A 14780-nucleotide genomic window follows, 5' to 3' on the forward strand; every position below is an offset into this window, starting at 1 on the left:
GAGCCATGCAGGGTTCCCAGCCACAGAACACGGGCCATACACCATCTTCGGCCACACGGGTCAGTCTTAGGAACCTGGACCCACTCAGAACCATGGAAAACCTTTGCCCAAAGCACACGCTCTAGAAACCTGTTTTCTTAAAAAAAAAAAACTTTCATAATAAAGTTTATTACCTAAACTGGTGGTAAAAAATATAAAATAGGATTCTGCACAGCAGAAAAATAAAGCCAGAGACCCTCCCCCAACCCCTGGTTTGTGCAAAGATACTGGGTGTATGTAAACATGAAGAGGTAGGAGGTACGAGTTCAGGTCCTGGCCCCAGATACAATTAAGTTAAGCTGCTACGACAACCAGGGGGACCCAGAGGGAGCACCGGGAGGGGGCACGCCCACAAGAGGTGGGGAGGGGTCTGCGGCCTTGTCTCCAACCCAGGGCAGAAGGCGCCTCGCCCCCTACACCCTCTCCCTCCAACCCAGGCGGGGAGGGCACCCACGTGGTTCCAGGGAAATAATAATAATAGAAAATAATAAGGCGACCCAGTTAATGCTGCGTGCGCGGCCGGTCAGATCTGGAAGGGGAAGGAGCTCAAGTAGTCCCGGAGGACGGGGTTGAGGGGGATGCGCGCCAGGTTCTCGCGGCCCACGGTGGCCACAATGCGCTGGCGGCACAGCTCCTGAAGCGGCCGCACACGGCGCTGGCGCAGCGGGGCCCCCAGCATGCGGGGCGGCGCCGCCACGTAGTGCTCCAGCAGCTCGAAGAGGCAGTCGAAGCTCTCGCGGCTGCCGTCCAGGTGGAAGCGGCCGGCCTGGAAGTGCACGCGGATGCTCGTGGGGCCCGAGGCCATCTTCACGCTGAGGGCGAAAAAGCAGTTCCGCTGGCGGCTGTCGCGCACCAGAAAGGTGCCCACGGGCTCGGCGCGCAGCCGCTCGTGCGCCCCGTGCACGCTCAGGGGTCCCCAGTAGAAGCCGCAGGCGTCCAGGAGCGCGCTGGCCCGGGTGATGCGCCGGTACTCGGCGTGCGAGCGGAACGTGCGGAAGTGCGTGTCGCCCGCGGTCGGAGCCGGGGCAGCCGGGCAGGGCCGCGGGCGCGCCGGGGCAGCGGGCGAGGAGGAGGAAGAGGAGGAGGAGGAGGAGGAGGAAGGCTCTGGCCGCCGTCGGGGCTCTGCTGCCGTGGAGATTGCATTGTCGGCTGCCACCTGGTTGTGTGCTACCATCCTACACGCGGGGCCGGCCGGAGGGGTGGGCCATAGCGTCCGGGGGTGCGCTGATGAGGGAGACAGGCTGTGAGCAGGGAGTCTGGGTGGGGCTGGGCAGGTGAGGGCCCGCGAGGCAACTTGGGAGGGGTGGGGCCCTGGGGTGAGCCGCTCCTAAAGGGCCGAGGGCTCAAGACCAAGTCCGCGCGGCCCTTTGAGCCTCTGTGGGCTCATCTAGAAAATGGGCTTCCCCGCTCGCGGAGCACTTCAAGGCGGGTGGGAGCTCGGTGGAGCGGAGTGCAGCCCCCGAGTCGCTCCGAGTTTGGGTACAAGAAGGGGGCGTGGAGAGGTGCCGGGGAGAAGCCTGCCCCGATTCCGGCCAACCGGCCCTCGGCTCACCGCCCCGCGACCGCCGCCTCCTGGCCAGGCCGGGAATTGGCGCCTTGTCCGGGCGAATTGGGGAAAGGCAGGAGAAAAGCTGCGCTGCGGGAACCCCACGCGCGGGGTCGGCCAGGGTGGGGCCAGAGGGGGCCAGGAGCGTGGCGGCCGCGACCCCACCACGCAGCCCCCGAGGCCGCCCAGACACCCGGCTGTCCTGTGCTTTCCTCCCCTCTCCCTCCCGCTTCCTAGCCCACTGCCCCGCTCACCTGGCGGCGGGGCGCGGGGCGCCGCAAGCGGGGCGGCTAGGGTCTCCGGGGCTGCTCTCGCGCATGCTCCAGGGCCAGGAGCCGTGCAGCTGCCACGGCCGCAGCTCTGTCTGCTGCGCGCCCGCCCCTGCACCAGTCTTTTAAACTGGCTTGGGGGCGTGGTCGGCCGAAGGCTCCTCCCCCTACAGACCCCACCCCCTTACAGGCCCGCCTTTCCGCGCCACCTTCGGTTTCTTTTTCTGCGCGCCGCGGAGGCCAGGCCGGCTCTACCTTTTCCACGAATCAGGGAGCCCTACCCGGGGAAGCCCCCCGCCCTGACCTAGCCTCGCATCTGTCCTAGGACCCCCCCCCCACCCGTCAAGGTCTCTAGCACCACCTCTCAACCTCCTGGGCACTTCTCAGACGCCCCCTTCGGAACTGGCGGCCCTACTTTGCCCCCACGTACCTTCGGTCGCAGATTTCTGCAGGCAAGCCCTTTAGGATACTCTGGACTAACCGTGACACACCCCTCTTCCCCTCCAGGTGTCTCAGCACCCATCTCTGGTAGAGCTGTGTCCTCTACTCCGGAGCCAGACACCTCCATCCGACCCTGGGGTCCCAACTGGGACCCCTCGGGACTGCTCCCTCCACTGCCCTGCCCACGTAGTCTCGGAGCCTCTGGATGGCCGCCTCCGCACCCTTCCGTGCCTGTCGCTGTCCCTGGTCTTGGCGTGGGATTCCCAGGAAGCGGCGGCCTGACCACAGGCTTCGGAGGAACCCTTTGGCGGTGCGGGAGGGGTGCCTCGGCTGCGAGCCCAGTTCCTCGGAAACCGGTTGAGGCCCAGCAAGGTACCGGCGGCCTTGGCCAGCCCTCCCTACTGCACGACAGCTGGAGAAACTGAGGCCCAGTGGTTGGCAGAGGGGGAGCTCCAAACGAGGCACGCCCTCCTCGCTTTTATTTTGGGGAGAGGAAGGCGCATCTGGACACCCCTAAATGCACTTGGGAGCCCAGTGAAAAGATAGTTCATTTTCAGATGTGATAATTCCAAAAACCTACTTTGAGTTTTCCTGGCCAGCCCCTCCTCTCCCCCGACTTCTACTTTACAGATTCCCCCGCACTGCTCCCATCTGCCCCCTCCCCACACTCACACCTCCGCCTTGGAATGATGGGGTACCAGCTACGATTTGTACATTTGTGTGTGATGCTCTCTGTCGTGGAAAGGCACGGAGTAGGTGCCTGGCTGGTACACGTATTTTTGAATGAAAGAAAGAACAAATGAGCTTGGGGGCTGGTGGGTAGCCTGTCTCACAGTCTGGGAGGGGTCCCGGGGAAGACGCCAGGCTTGGCAGGGACTGGCCTCACGCTGGCACACACTGCCCTCTACCGGCAGCTCTCAGGCTGCAACCCAGCTAGCTCCTCTGCTCGGAGCCCTGGCTGGAGCCAGGTCCTCCTGCCCGCCTTCCTGGCGATTTCCTTCCCTGGCCCTAGGTAGATCCCAGGAACCCCGTGTTTCAAAGGGGTGGCCCAGAACCAGCCTTGCTTAGGACCCCATTGTCTGCGTTAATTCGTGTTGGCAACAGCTGGTGTTGGTCATTGATGTGGTTGTCTTGGGGTGTGTGTGTGTGTGTGTGTGTGTGTGTGTTAGAGAGAGAGAGAGTGCTCATGCACTTGTGTGCAAGGGAGTGAGAAGATGCAGAGCCATGCATGTGTCAGTGGTCAGGTGCTGTGGTCATTCTGGAGCACCCGCGGGGGGCTGCCCTGTGGTAGGTGACAATATAAAGTATTGGACTTTGGACCCAATCTATCTGGTTTCCAACTCCAATTTTGCAACTCTCTGTTCTTGTGACCTTGAACATGTAGTTAACTCCCTTGCCTGGTTTCTTCATCTATGAAGGAGGTAATAATATCTCCGTCCTAGCGTGGGGATTAAATGAGTGATTATGGGTCAAATGCTTAGACCAGTCCCTGGTGTATAATAAGCGTTCAGTAGGTGTTCGCTGTTGCTGCTATTGTTTATCAGCGGCTGTCAGTGGCTGTGACAGCAAAATGGAGCCTGCAGACACGTGGCTTCATTTCAGAAGTTCTAGCCCAAGGAAAGCAGGCCATAGAAGGCATGGGTGGAGTAGGAGGTAAACCAGGCCCCTGGGTGCTGGCAGTGGGGAGGCATAGCACCTCCTTCTCACTTGAGCTGGAGGCAGGTGGTCCAGGCTCAGAGAAGGCAGCCAGGCTGGGCTGGCTCCTGCATGACTTGTCTTCCTGCCAGCATGTCTCCTCGGCAGGCCTCTGGGCAGAGGGAGATTTATACATAGCTGATGGCCCATATGCCCCCCCACCCCCCATTGACAGACCGGATGGCCACTTGGGAGAGCAACCTCTTTTTCCCGGGCACCGGGGCCTCCTCCTCTCGGCCCCCTACTTGCTGCCACATGCCAACCCATCCCCCTGGAGCCCCCTCCATTTCATTTACTGATACCTGTGGTGTATTGGCCTAAACTGACTGGGTGATAAATGCGTTACAGTCCTTAGACCATTGGATTGACACAGCAATCCAATCTGCCCATTTTACAGATAGGGAAACTGAGAGGGGGAGTCACTTGCCCAGGGGCACACAACTCAGAAGGGGCAGGGCGGAGCTTCATACCCAGGGTGTCAGACCCCAAAGCTTTAGCGCTTGCCTACTGTGCTGTAAACTCCCTCTCCACCTTCTCCCCCTACCCCCACACCCTAACCAGATTCCTGGTGATCTCGAATCCCAGTCTGTCTTCTGGAAAAACAGTAGATGCCAAAGAAATCAGATTCATTTGCAACCTGAGCCTGCTTGGGGAGGAGTGAGGACCGTTCTGCCAACTTTCCTCTTTATAAGCTTGTGGAGGCCCCGGGTCTTGCCAGCCAAGCCTCTGTCTCCCACTTTGTGGCTTTGGGCCGTTCTGAGTCTTGGTTTCCTTGCCTGTACAGTGGGCCTCATCCTCTACCCTGAGCAGATCCTGGTTGTGCAAGCCATAGTGAGGCAGGCACAAGTTGCCAAGCACACATGGGCTCTCCTCACCACCAATAGTGACAGTTACTACAGCTTTGGTTTCATTTTCTGAAGTCCTGAGTTCAAAACGAAACCGAATCCAGATACAAAGGGGAAAAAGAAATACACTGATTGACAAGCATTTGTCTCCTGGGCTGTTCTCCCTGGAGGACCGGCAGTAGAGTCGCAGGAAGCTAGGCCACGTGGGAGCCCTGAGGAGCTCAGACTCCACAGCTGTGGAGACCATAGGCAAGCAACTTGCCCTCTCTGGGCCTCATTTGCCCCAGCTGCAAAATGAGCTTTGGAGGTTTTGTGCCTCACAGAGCAGCATGGAAGCAAAGCCCAAAAGCAAAGGGCCAGGTACAGAGAAAGTGCTTAGCACAAGTGACTTCTTGTCACAGGGCAGTTGGGTCAGCCCTATGTCCACAACTTGCTGGGTCACAGCCAGACCTGTTGGCTGGTTCTCCTCCCCCCACCCCCACCCTCAGCAGCCCTGGCTGCCCCAGAAGTGAGGGGCTTAGCCAGCAGCTGGGGGGAGTCAAGATCTTGGCCCTCGGAGCTCAGTTTTTCAGTTTCTCTTTCTAGCTTTGGCAAAGTCCTGCTGGGAAAAGCAGCCCCTGGTCAGGTCGTGTAGTCTTGAAACTGCCCTCTGCCCCGGCGCTCATCAGCCTTTCTTTACAGCCATGATTCCCATGGGAGTCTGTGCCTCTGGGGAGCCTCGAGCTGTGGGGCTTAGAGCAGGGGTCCCCAACCCCTGGGCCACAGACGGCCTGTTAGGAACCGGGCTGCACAGCAGGAGGTGGGCGGTGGGCAAGCGAGCGAAGCTTCGAAGCTTCGTCACTTCATCTGCGGCTCCCCATTGCTCGCGTTACTGCCTGATCCATCCCCCCCATCGCTCTCATTACTGCCTGATCCGTCACCACCCCCACCCCCGTCTGTGGAAAAATTGTCTTCCATGAAACCGGTCCCTGGTGCCAAAAAGGTTGGGGACTGCTGGCTTAGAGCATGGATTCTGGTTTCAATCTGTCACTTAATGAACACATGGCCTGGGGCCAGCTTCTTAGCTTCTCTGTGGCTCGATTTCCTCATCTGCAAGGTAGGGGTAATGACATTTATTTCACTCTTTCAGTATTTATTCAGTAGGTATTTATTGAGTGCCTACTGTCTGCCAGGCACTGGGAACTCAGGGGTCTTCAAGCAGACATAGGGGAGACAGTGAATTCACATGAGTATTTCAGATCATGGTAAGTGCTATGGGAAAATAAAGAGGGAAAAAGGGAACAACAAGGTGTTTGTGGAGTGGGGGCAGGCGTGAGATAAGGCAGTCAGGGAAAGCCTCTTGGAGGCTGGAGTTGAGGCCTTTCTAAAAGTGGGGTGATGAGGATTCCAGGTAGTGAGAACAGCCAGTGCAAAGGCCCTGTGGTGGGAGTGATTGGCATAGTTGAGGATCAGAAAGGAGACGTGTAGTTGGTGTAGAGAGCCAGAGGGTGAGTGCAGGGGTGAGTTATAGAGGTTGACAGGGGTCCAGTTGATGGGGCAGGGCTTTGTTGGAACGTGGGAGGGGTTTGGATTTCACCCTGACTGCAGGAGACATTCCTTCAGGCCCAGGAGACACTACAGGATTGGGTGTGGAAAAAACCCTCTGGCTGCTGAAATTCTGGACAGCTGGGGTATTAGCCACAGAGACCTATAGTGGGGGCCTTGGGACACACCTCACAACTGTCCCTGACCTCCCCCTCCCTGGATGTTACCACACTAGCCCCCAAAATTGGTACAAAGACAGTCCTAAGGGAAAGCCAGGACATTCATGCTTTGTAGTAGAGAACACTGCTTGAGGACTCCAAGACCTGAGTTCTGGGGTCACCCCTCCCTCCCTGGAAGAGGAGTCACCATTTGCTGAGCCTGCTGTGGGCCAGGTGGCAGTGTCTTGGTATGTTGTCTTATTTACTCTCCCCCATGGTTCTGTGAGGTGGAAATTATGTCGCCATTTACCAGATGAGAAAAGGGGAGCTGATGGAACTTGGTGAAAGTGTTTTGGAGAGACCTGGGGCTCGGCCTCTGTGCAGAGAGGTTGCTGCATTACATGGGGTAGAACCTAGTCCCGGCTGGTCCCGACGGCAGGAAAGGTGGTGTGTTTCCGTGGAGGGGAGGGGACGCTCGAGCCCAAGGAGAAGGCTCTCGTCCGGCAGAGGAGGAGTGATGGCCTGAGCTGGTGGCTGGTCTTCCAAGGTCCTGGGGAGACTTGGTGGGAACATTCCAGCAGGCCTATTATCCCCGTGTAACAGGTGAAAAAGGAGAGATTAGGTCAGAGATTACGTGAAGTATCCAGTATTAACCGGCTTTCAGAAAGCAGTTGCTGGTACTGTGTTAATAACTCAGAAAAAGGAGGGGCGGGAAAGAGGATTTCTGAGAGCCCTGGTTGTGGCACACCAGGTCCTGGTCCCAGCTCCCCACCCCACCACCACCCTCCCTCCCACCCTCCCTGTGGCTTCAGGCAAGTTCCCTTAATGCAGTGGCCGATAGAGCTGTCAGAAAGCCCAAGCCTGGCAGGCCCAGTGCCTTTTCATCAGTAAATCTCCCAGGATCTTGCTCGGAGCCTATTTTGGGGCATTATTCTAATAGGCCGATCTGGTTCCCACCCTACCCCATCCCATAAGTGGCAAAGTAGGTGTCAGCAGCTGATGACAAGAACAATGGTGGTTACCTTTGCCAGTTGACACAGAGGGGAAATAAGAATTTGCAGAAGCTGGGCAACTAGACACGAGGGCTGACCGTCACAGGCTGGGGACACTGGGGGCGGGGGCAGGAGGGCTCCTCAGCTCTGCGGCTGCCACACCGTTGGAGGGGCTGATCGCACCCCAGTTCTTTCGCTTAAGGCCTGTTGCTTCAGGGCACACTGACCAGCAGGAGACTTGATGGTGGCCCGCGCCGGCCGCGTGGGAAGCCCGGTGCCTGCTGGCTGGAGAAGAGGGAGGCCCCTGGCCAAGCCGGCAGGGATGAGCAGCCTCTGGGAGGAGGCGACCCTTGACCCGAATTTTAAAGAGCGAGTGAGACTCAGCCCAGGGAGGAGAAGGGAGAGGACTCCTGGCAGAGCAGGGTGTCAGCAAGGGCCTGGAGGCCAAAATTAGAGGACCCGAGTGGCAGGTGGCAGGAGACGAGGCTCAAGGAAGCAGGAGAGGCCCTGGTGCCACCCTGATGGTTTATAGGCAGAGGCTTGGCTGGGGGAAGGCAGTGGGTGGCTAGCCTTGGCCTCTCCCTGCCCTGGGGTGGTGAGTCCCACTGAGGAGAGCCTTCTGGGTCACCTCGCCTGGACCAGTTTGCAGATGCAGAGTTTACATTCAGCATTCCTGTGCTATCTCTTTTCAGAGTCAACAGAGCTTTGCTGAGCGCTTATTAGATACTTCACTGATGCTCATGCCTTTTCTCCCTGATTTTCATTTCCTAGTAGAAAATAAAGTATTTCCCCTCCCCAGACATATCCCCAGGCACCAGCTTAGTCTATGTCCTTCCAGATCTTTTTCTAAGCACTTACATACCTGCATTTTCCCCCATAGAAGTACAGTGTTGCTTTGTGTAGAATTTTTCCCCTCCATCAATGGTATATCTTTCTCCATCTAGCCCTTTTCACCTGATAGCATGTCCTGGCAATCTGAGTAGATAGCATAGAGATCAACCCCATTCTTTTAAAACCTACACGATAGTCCTCAGTGAACCTGCGTGTTCATTTAGCCATCCTGTGGGTTGTTTGCAGTTTTTTGCTCTTGCAAGCCATGTGGCCCTGGCACACATGAGAGAAATGCTTTGCACACTGTAAATGTTCATAGACACTGCCCCGTTCGCCTGCCAACATGTGCGTGCACATTTGACCCCTTGGCAACTGCATTCAACTGTATTTGCTTCGCTGGGTTCTCCCAGTACTTGTTATTATCAAAACTTTTCTGGTTTTGCCCATTCACTGGGTTCAAAAGTGGCATCTCACTGTTGCTTTTTTTTTTTTTTTAATAAATTTATTTATTTGTTTATTTTTGGCTGCGTTGGGTCTTCGTTACTGCGTGCGGGCTTTCTCTAGTTGTGGCGAGCGGGGGCTACTCTTTGTTGTGGTGCGTGGGCTTCTCATTGCAGTGGCTTCTCTTGTTGTGGAGCACAGGCTCTAGGCACATGGGCTTCAGTAGTTGTGACACGCGGGCTCAGTAGTTGTGGTGCCAGGGCTTAGTTGCTCCACGGCATGTGGGATCTTCCCGGACCAGGGCTCGAACCCATGTCGCCTGCACTGGCAGGCGGATTCTTAACCACTGCGCCACCAGGGAAGCCCCTCACTGTTGCTTTAATGCCTGCACATTCTTTCATTTATTCAGCAAATATTTGCTGAGCTCCTAATATGTGCTAAGTACAGGGGATGCAGCGATCAAGAACAGCATGGCGCCTTGGACCTCTTGACAAAGCCTGAGGTGCAAATAAGGCTCAGAGAGGTTAAGAGACAGCCCCAGGGTCACCCAGCGAGGGAATAGGGGAGCTGAATCTACAGAGTTTGAGGTCTTTTTCCTCCTGAATCATACCTCAAATGGGCATCTCAACGCAGGCTCTGTACCCTCTTCCCTGGCTGCTCCCCCCGCCACCCCCAGGACTGTTGGGTCCGCTTAATGGTGCCCGGGCAGCTGAGCGAGCAGTCCCACCACAGGCGGGGCTGTGTCTATTTCTCAGACCTCACTTCACCCCAACATCCCAACATGGGGTGGTGGTGGGGGGAATGTGCAGGCCCTCTAGGTGGCTGAATTTAGCATCCGTTTCTCTCTGTTTCCTGAATCTGGGTTTTCAGCAGGCCTGCCCCCAAACTACTACTGCCCCACCCCAAACCAAGCAAGTGAAAGAATGAATCTGTGGTTTGATTTTTGTCCTCTTGTCATCATGTGTCTGACTGCGGGAGGGTAGCTGTGTGCCCGCATGTGCTTGCTTGTGTGTGTTTCGGTGTGTGGGAGGGGAGGCAGGTGGGAGCCTGCGTGTGTGTATGGGGGTGTGTGTATCTGGGAGTCCGCACGTGAACCTCGGGCTCTGCGTCTGAGTGGGTTTGAATGGCAATTTCTTTGTATATGTGACTGGATGTCTGTGTATTTGTACCACTTTTTTCTGAGTGTTGGTTTCAGGGAAATGTGGGGTTAAGATGGGGCCATAAACCACACATGTGACCCAGTCTGTCTGCTTCCCAGCTCACTTCCTCTATTGCAGAGTTGATGTCTCTACAGTAAGCTCCTGCCTTCAGTGATTGTATCATGAAAGGACACTGTCCAGGGAATAGGGAAGTCCTTTGGTGAGTGGGGCTCAAAGTCCCTGACCTTATCCTCTGACCCTCTGTCTCCACCTCCTCCCTTAAAACTGCTCTCTAGAAGCACTTCCCAAACTCTTTAGCACTGAGGTGTCGATGACTATCATGACATTTTGTGGCCTTTTGTTTTTAAACAGGGAACCAGGAGGTTTGGGGGGAAGGAAGCATGAATCTCGGATCTCAGACCTGCCCTCCAAGAGGAAGGCCTCCTGTGCCGCCCTTGGTCCAGGCCCTGCTCCCTCCCTCCTGGCCATGACCTCCCACAGCTCTTCCCCTTGTCCCTTCTGTCCCCTACCATTCAGTCTCCACCCAGCAAAGACACTAGACCCTGTCTCTCGCCTGATTAAGACCCTCCCGTGACTTATCACACCAAATAAAATGTCCAAGCTCCCCACGGCCCTGCAAATCCTGCGTGGCCTGGCCCCCACCTGGTGCTGCCACCCCCTGGCGGCCACCTGCACATCTGTGCCAGCCACGCCAGTCTTTGGAACACCTCAAGCTCTTTCCTTCCTTGGGGCTTTGCACATGCTGTTCCCTTGGCCTGGAATGTGCTCCCCTCCTCCTGGGCCCTCCAGGCCCAGGTCTCCTCCACTGGGCCTTCCTTGACCTCTGTCCCCACCCCTGCTGCACCAGAGTTGCTCTGCGTTACGTCCAGACCTTGCTCCTTTGATACTGCTTATTGTGACCAGCAAATCTTGTGCTTACACGTTTGTGTTCTTTCTGTGGACAGGGCCTTGTGTGTCCTCTGTTTTCCCAGAACCTAGCCCAGCCCCTGAAAACACTTGGTCCCTTAGTAGAGTTTGTTGAAACAAGTGAGGCTCAGAGGTTGATCACTAGCCCAAGGCCACGCAGGAGGGAAACAGAATGAGCCAGGATTCAAGCTCAGGATGCTCTGGACTGCAGAACGCACATACCTAACCCCTCCTCCTGCCTCTCTCCTGCCACGGTCCTGGGCTGCCTACTGCATGTGGGTCACATGAACAGTGTGTGGGCCCGTGGGCATCCCATGTGTGAGTGTGTGTGTGTGCACCTGTGTGCACGAACATGGGAGCGTATAGGACAAAGGAGGGCTCTGCCCAAGCAGAGTGTTGCCCATCTACTCCAAAGTCTTCTTGATGTCTCCACCTCCCATTCATTTGTGCCCCTGTGTGAGGATTTGTTCCTTATACTTTCATGAGATCCCATCACAAGGCATGTCCCTCCTCCCTGCCCAGCCTCTTCCCTGCTTTGTGCTTCCAAACCAGGCCCCCAAACACGTGACACGTTTAATGAAATCAAAATGTCGACTCAAGGATAAGTCATCCAGTGTACAAGCTTTAATCAGTGTTGCATAGAAATCACTGTAGTAACATGTTCCTGCAAAAAGTTTGACTTCTTCCTTCTAGCATTCCACGCATGATGGCGTTTCTCATCTGGGTGAAACTGACACAGAAACAAAGCCATGGGGTGCCATCTTAGTTGTGCTTTCATCCTAAGGGATAGGAATGGGAAAGGGGGCCTTTAATAGCTGAGTGCTTCCTAAAGTCACTTAACCGTCTCCTTTGGGTTTTGGATGCTCATGTGTATTTGAATATGGGGCATGGATAGAACTGAGACAATCATTAAGGTCCTTTTGACTTGCAAAGCCATCCATTTATCCCATCCATTTATCATACATCCATGAATGAACTGGATGGGTGAATGACTGGATGACTTACTGGGTAGATGACAAGAATAACCACATGGACTGACGGTGGTCCTGGGGCCTGCCTGGCAAGCCCACCTCCCCAGCAAGATTTAAAGCCAGGAGATTCAGAGTCAGGTTCAAAGCCCACTTTGTTCTGATGCCCAATCTCGGGTAGTTCGTTTTGGTTTTCAAGGCCCGGTTTCCTTATCTGACAAAGGAATGTCATCCCTTCCTTCCTGGTATTCTTGTGAGCCTGAGATGCCTGTCAAGCCACAGGAGGCCCTTGAAAACTGTTTTCCTCCCTCGATTCCTGCCTGCCGACTCAGCTCCCTTCCCTGCTAATGAGGGCCCTGCATCCCTGCTCAGACCTCCTGTGGAAGAAAGCCCACCTGTGTGTGCACACGGGGCCCGGTGGGAGCTCCCTAGTCTCGGGTGTTCTCTCTACAGCCACCCACCCCTCCACACGCCTTGGCCGAAGCCCTTGGTCTTCGCTCTTGGCCACTCTCAGACTGCCCCTGCCCTCAGGAAACTCCCTCCATCTCCATCTCCCCTCCCACTGGCAGGCCCCCCAGCCCATGTCTACTTACCCCTCTCTGTAGCTCGTGCACAACTTTGCTATCGTCTGCTCTTATTGTAGTTTATTTCTTAATAAACATGTCACAGCACTCACGGTGAAAACCACCCTCGTTTCCAGAGCACTTCCTACATGGCTGGGCTCCGTCCGGGCCCCACTCCTTCTAGGCGGCTTTAGTGACCCTTCATAGGGGGCTGAACAGTGGCCCCTCCAAAAGATGTGTCCACATCCTAACCCCTGAAACCTGTCAGTGTGACCATATTTGGAAAAAGCCTCTTTGCAGATGTAAGTAAGGATATTTAGAGCATCCTGGATTATCCAGGTGGGCCCTAAATCTAATGGCAAGGTTCCTTGTAAGAGACAGAAGAGAAGGTTCAGGGAGAAGAGACCGTGGGAAGTCAGAGGCCAAGATTAGAGTTGTGCAGCCACAAGCCACCGTGAGCTCGACAAGGGAGGGAGGATTCTCCCTTGGGGCCTCCGGGGGACTGTGGCCCAGAGAACTCCTTGATTTCAGACTTCTGGCTTCTAGAAGTGAAAGGACACAATTCTTTTGTTTTAAGCCACCAGGTTTGTGATCATTTGTTACAGCAGCCCTGAGAAACTAATGTACCCCGTGAGGTAGGTACGATTATTACATTTTACAAAGGGAGAGCAGGCTCAGAGAGGCTGAGTGATCAGCCCAGAGTCCCACAGCTAGTCAGGGGTGGAGCCAGGACTCAGAGTCGGGCCTGGTCCCCTCTAGTCCAGCCTCGTGGTCACTGAGGCCTCCGAGGGAATTAAGGAGGCACGTGCGGCTCTGTTCTAACGGCCCTGCCTGGTGTGGTGTGGGGGCCCTGCGGTGAAGACTGTGTCTGGGTCTCTGGACCCTCTGCACCCCTCCCTGCACCCCTCCACTCTGACTGCCAACTTCCCCAGCCTCGAGTGTGTAGTGGAACAGAGACTGTGTTTATTGATCCCAGGGCCCATACTGTATGACTGGCACGGTGCCTGGCATACAGTAGGGGCCCAACAAATGTTTGCTGGGCAGATGAATGGGCGGGTGGATCTGTAGGTCTTGGGCAAAAGGACAAAGCTGCTGACCGACTTGCTTGGTCAGGACGGGGGTGGGTGGTCACCTCCTTCAAGCCTCAGGTGCCCTGTGCCATCTGCAGGCCTCAGTGGTGGCCTCCTCTTTGAGTAGCCCAAGGCCTCTCCTTACCCCTCACCCAGCCCCCAAAGAAATAGAGACGTCCCTGGAAATACTGCCTCCCCACCCCTCCCAGCAGCCCTGATCAGGATCCTTCTCGGGCTCCGATGGCTGGTGCTTGGGGGCTATTGAGGGAAGAGGGTGGAGATCACATTTGTTATTTCTATTGGAAAGAAAAAGGTTAAGGGAGCCAGGGACAGGAGGGGCAGCAGACACATTATGATGCTTCTTGAAGAAGGCCGGAGTGAGTGGACCCAGGGTCTGGGTCTTAGGTCTGTGTCTGGCCACTTCTCTGGGCTTCCTTTGCCCATTGCTCTAATGAGGGCATTGGCTCTGCCCCCACAGCTGGAACCCTTGAACAAGGCAGAAGTGAGCTTCTCATGAGGGTACAGATGGTTACCTTGAGTGTAGGGATGGCAGAAGAATCAGTGGTTGAGAAGGACTCAGACCCCTCCAACCTGCTCACCCCCAAAACCGGGGCCCGTGAGTCAGATGGAACCACTGTGGCTCCAACAGCAGTGCCCGTCTTGGTGAAACACTCACCGCGTGCCAGGCCCGGTCCCACCCAGTGTTTCAGTCAATTCTCCCGACCCGCTGACCTGTGGGTAGCTATTAACGTCACCCTTAGGCAGGGAGGGCAGACTGAGGTTCAGAGACAGACAGCGACTTGCTCGGTGTCACACAGCGAGCGCGAAGGAATTGGAAGCAGGTCTGCTGAGCTCCCAAGTCCATGCTCTTTAAGACCGTTTATGGTTAGAGCAGCAAAATGGGGGTTTGCAGAGGGAGATGATACTGTGCCATCGGGTGCTCTCAGCCTGCATCTGCTCGGACTCGGAGAGGAATCTTCCCCCGAGACGGGACTGGCGGCGGTGACTTTCTAGCCCAGGCTACCACATTCTCCACCCCCTGCAGCATGGGACGGCGGCTGAGAAGTCACGGGGAGTGGACCTTGTGAGGGCTTTTGGCTGGAGTTCAGGGACAGGGGTCAGTGACTCCTGTTCTTCAGCCTCCCTACACACACGCGAGCACACACACACACACACACGCGCGCGGTGCCACGGTCACGGGGTCGGGGGGTGGCGGCGGGGGGAGAGCAGACAGGAGGAGGAGGATTCCTTGGAGACTCTTTATTTACTCTTTTCTGAAAGTTCTTCTCTCTGGAGGAGCGACCGGCACCTCTTCCCGGACCACGTCATGGG

General features: G+C 56.1%; 1 protein-coding gene across 1 annotated transcript; it reads right to left on the reverse strand.

Moving 5' to 3' along the window:
• Positions 1-240: 240 nt before the first annotated feature.
• SOCS1 (suppressor of cytokine signaling 1) lies at positions 241-1925 on the reverse strand. The gene is made up of 2 exons (XM_068524553.1): positions 1840-1925; positions 241-1263 (listed from the first exon to the last, which is right to left on the reverse strand). Exon 2 carries the CDS (start codon positions 1211-1213, stop codon positions 563-565), a length of 651 nt encoding a protein of 216 aa, XP_068380654.1. The 5' UTR covers positions 1214-1263; positions 1840-1925; the 3' UTR covers positions 241-562.
• Positions 1926-14780: the final 12855 nt, after the last annotated feature.

Source organism: Eschrichtius robustus, chromosome 16 (genome assembly GCF_028021215.1).
Source record: "Eschrichtius robustus isolate mEscRob2 chromosome 16, mEscRob2.pri, whole genome shotgun sequence".
NCBI classification, from domain to species: domain Eukaryota; kingdom Metazoa; phylum Chordata; class Mammalia; order Artiodactyla; family Eschrichtiidae; genus Eschrichtius; species Eschrichtius robustus.

Coding starts and splice junctions, on each gene's coding strand:
- SOCS1 (XM_068524553.1), bottom strand. CDS start 1,213: ATGGTAGCACACAACCAGGTGGCAGCCGACAATGCAATCTCCACGGCA.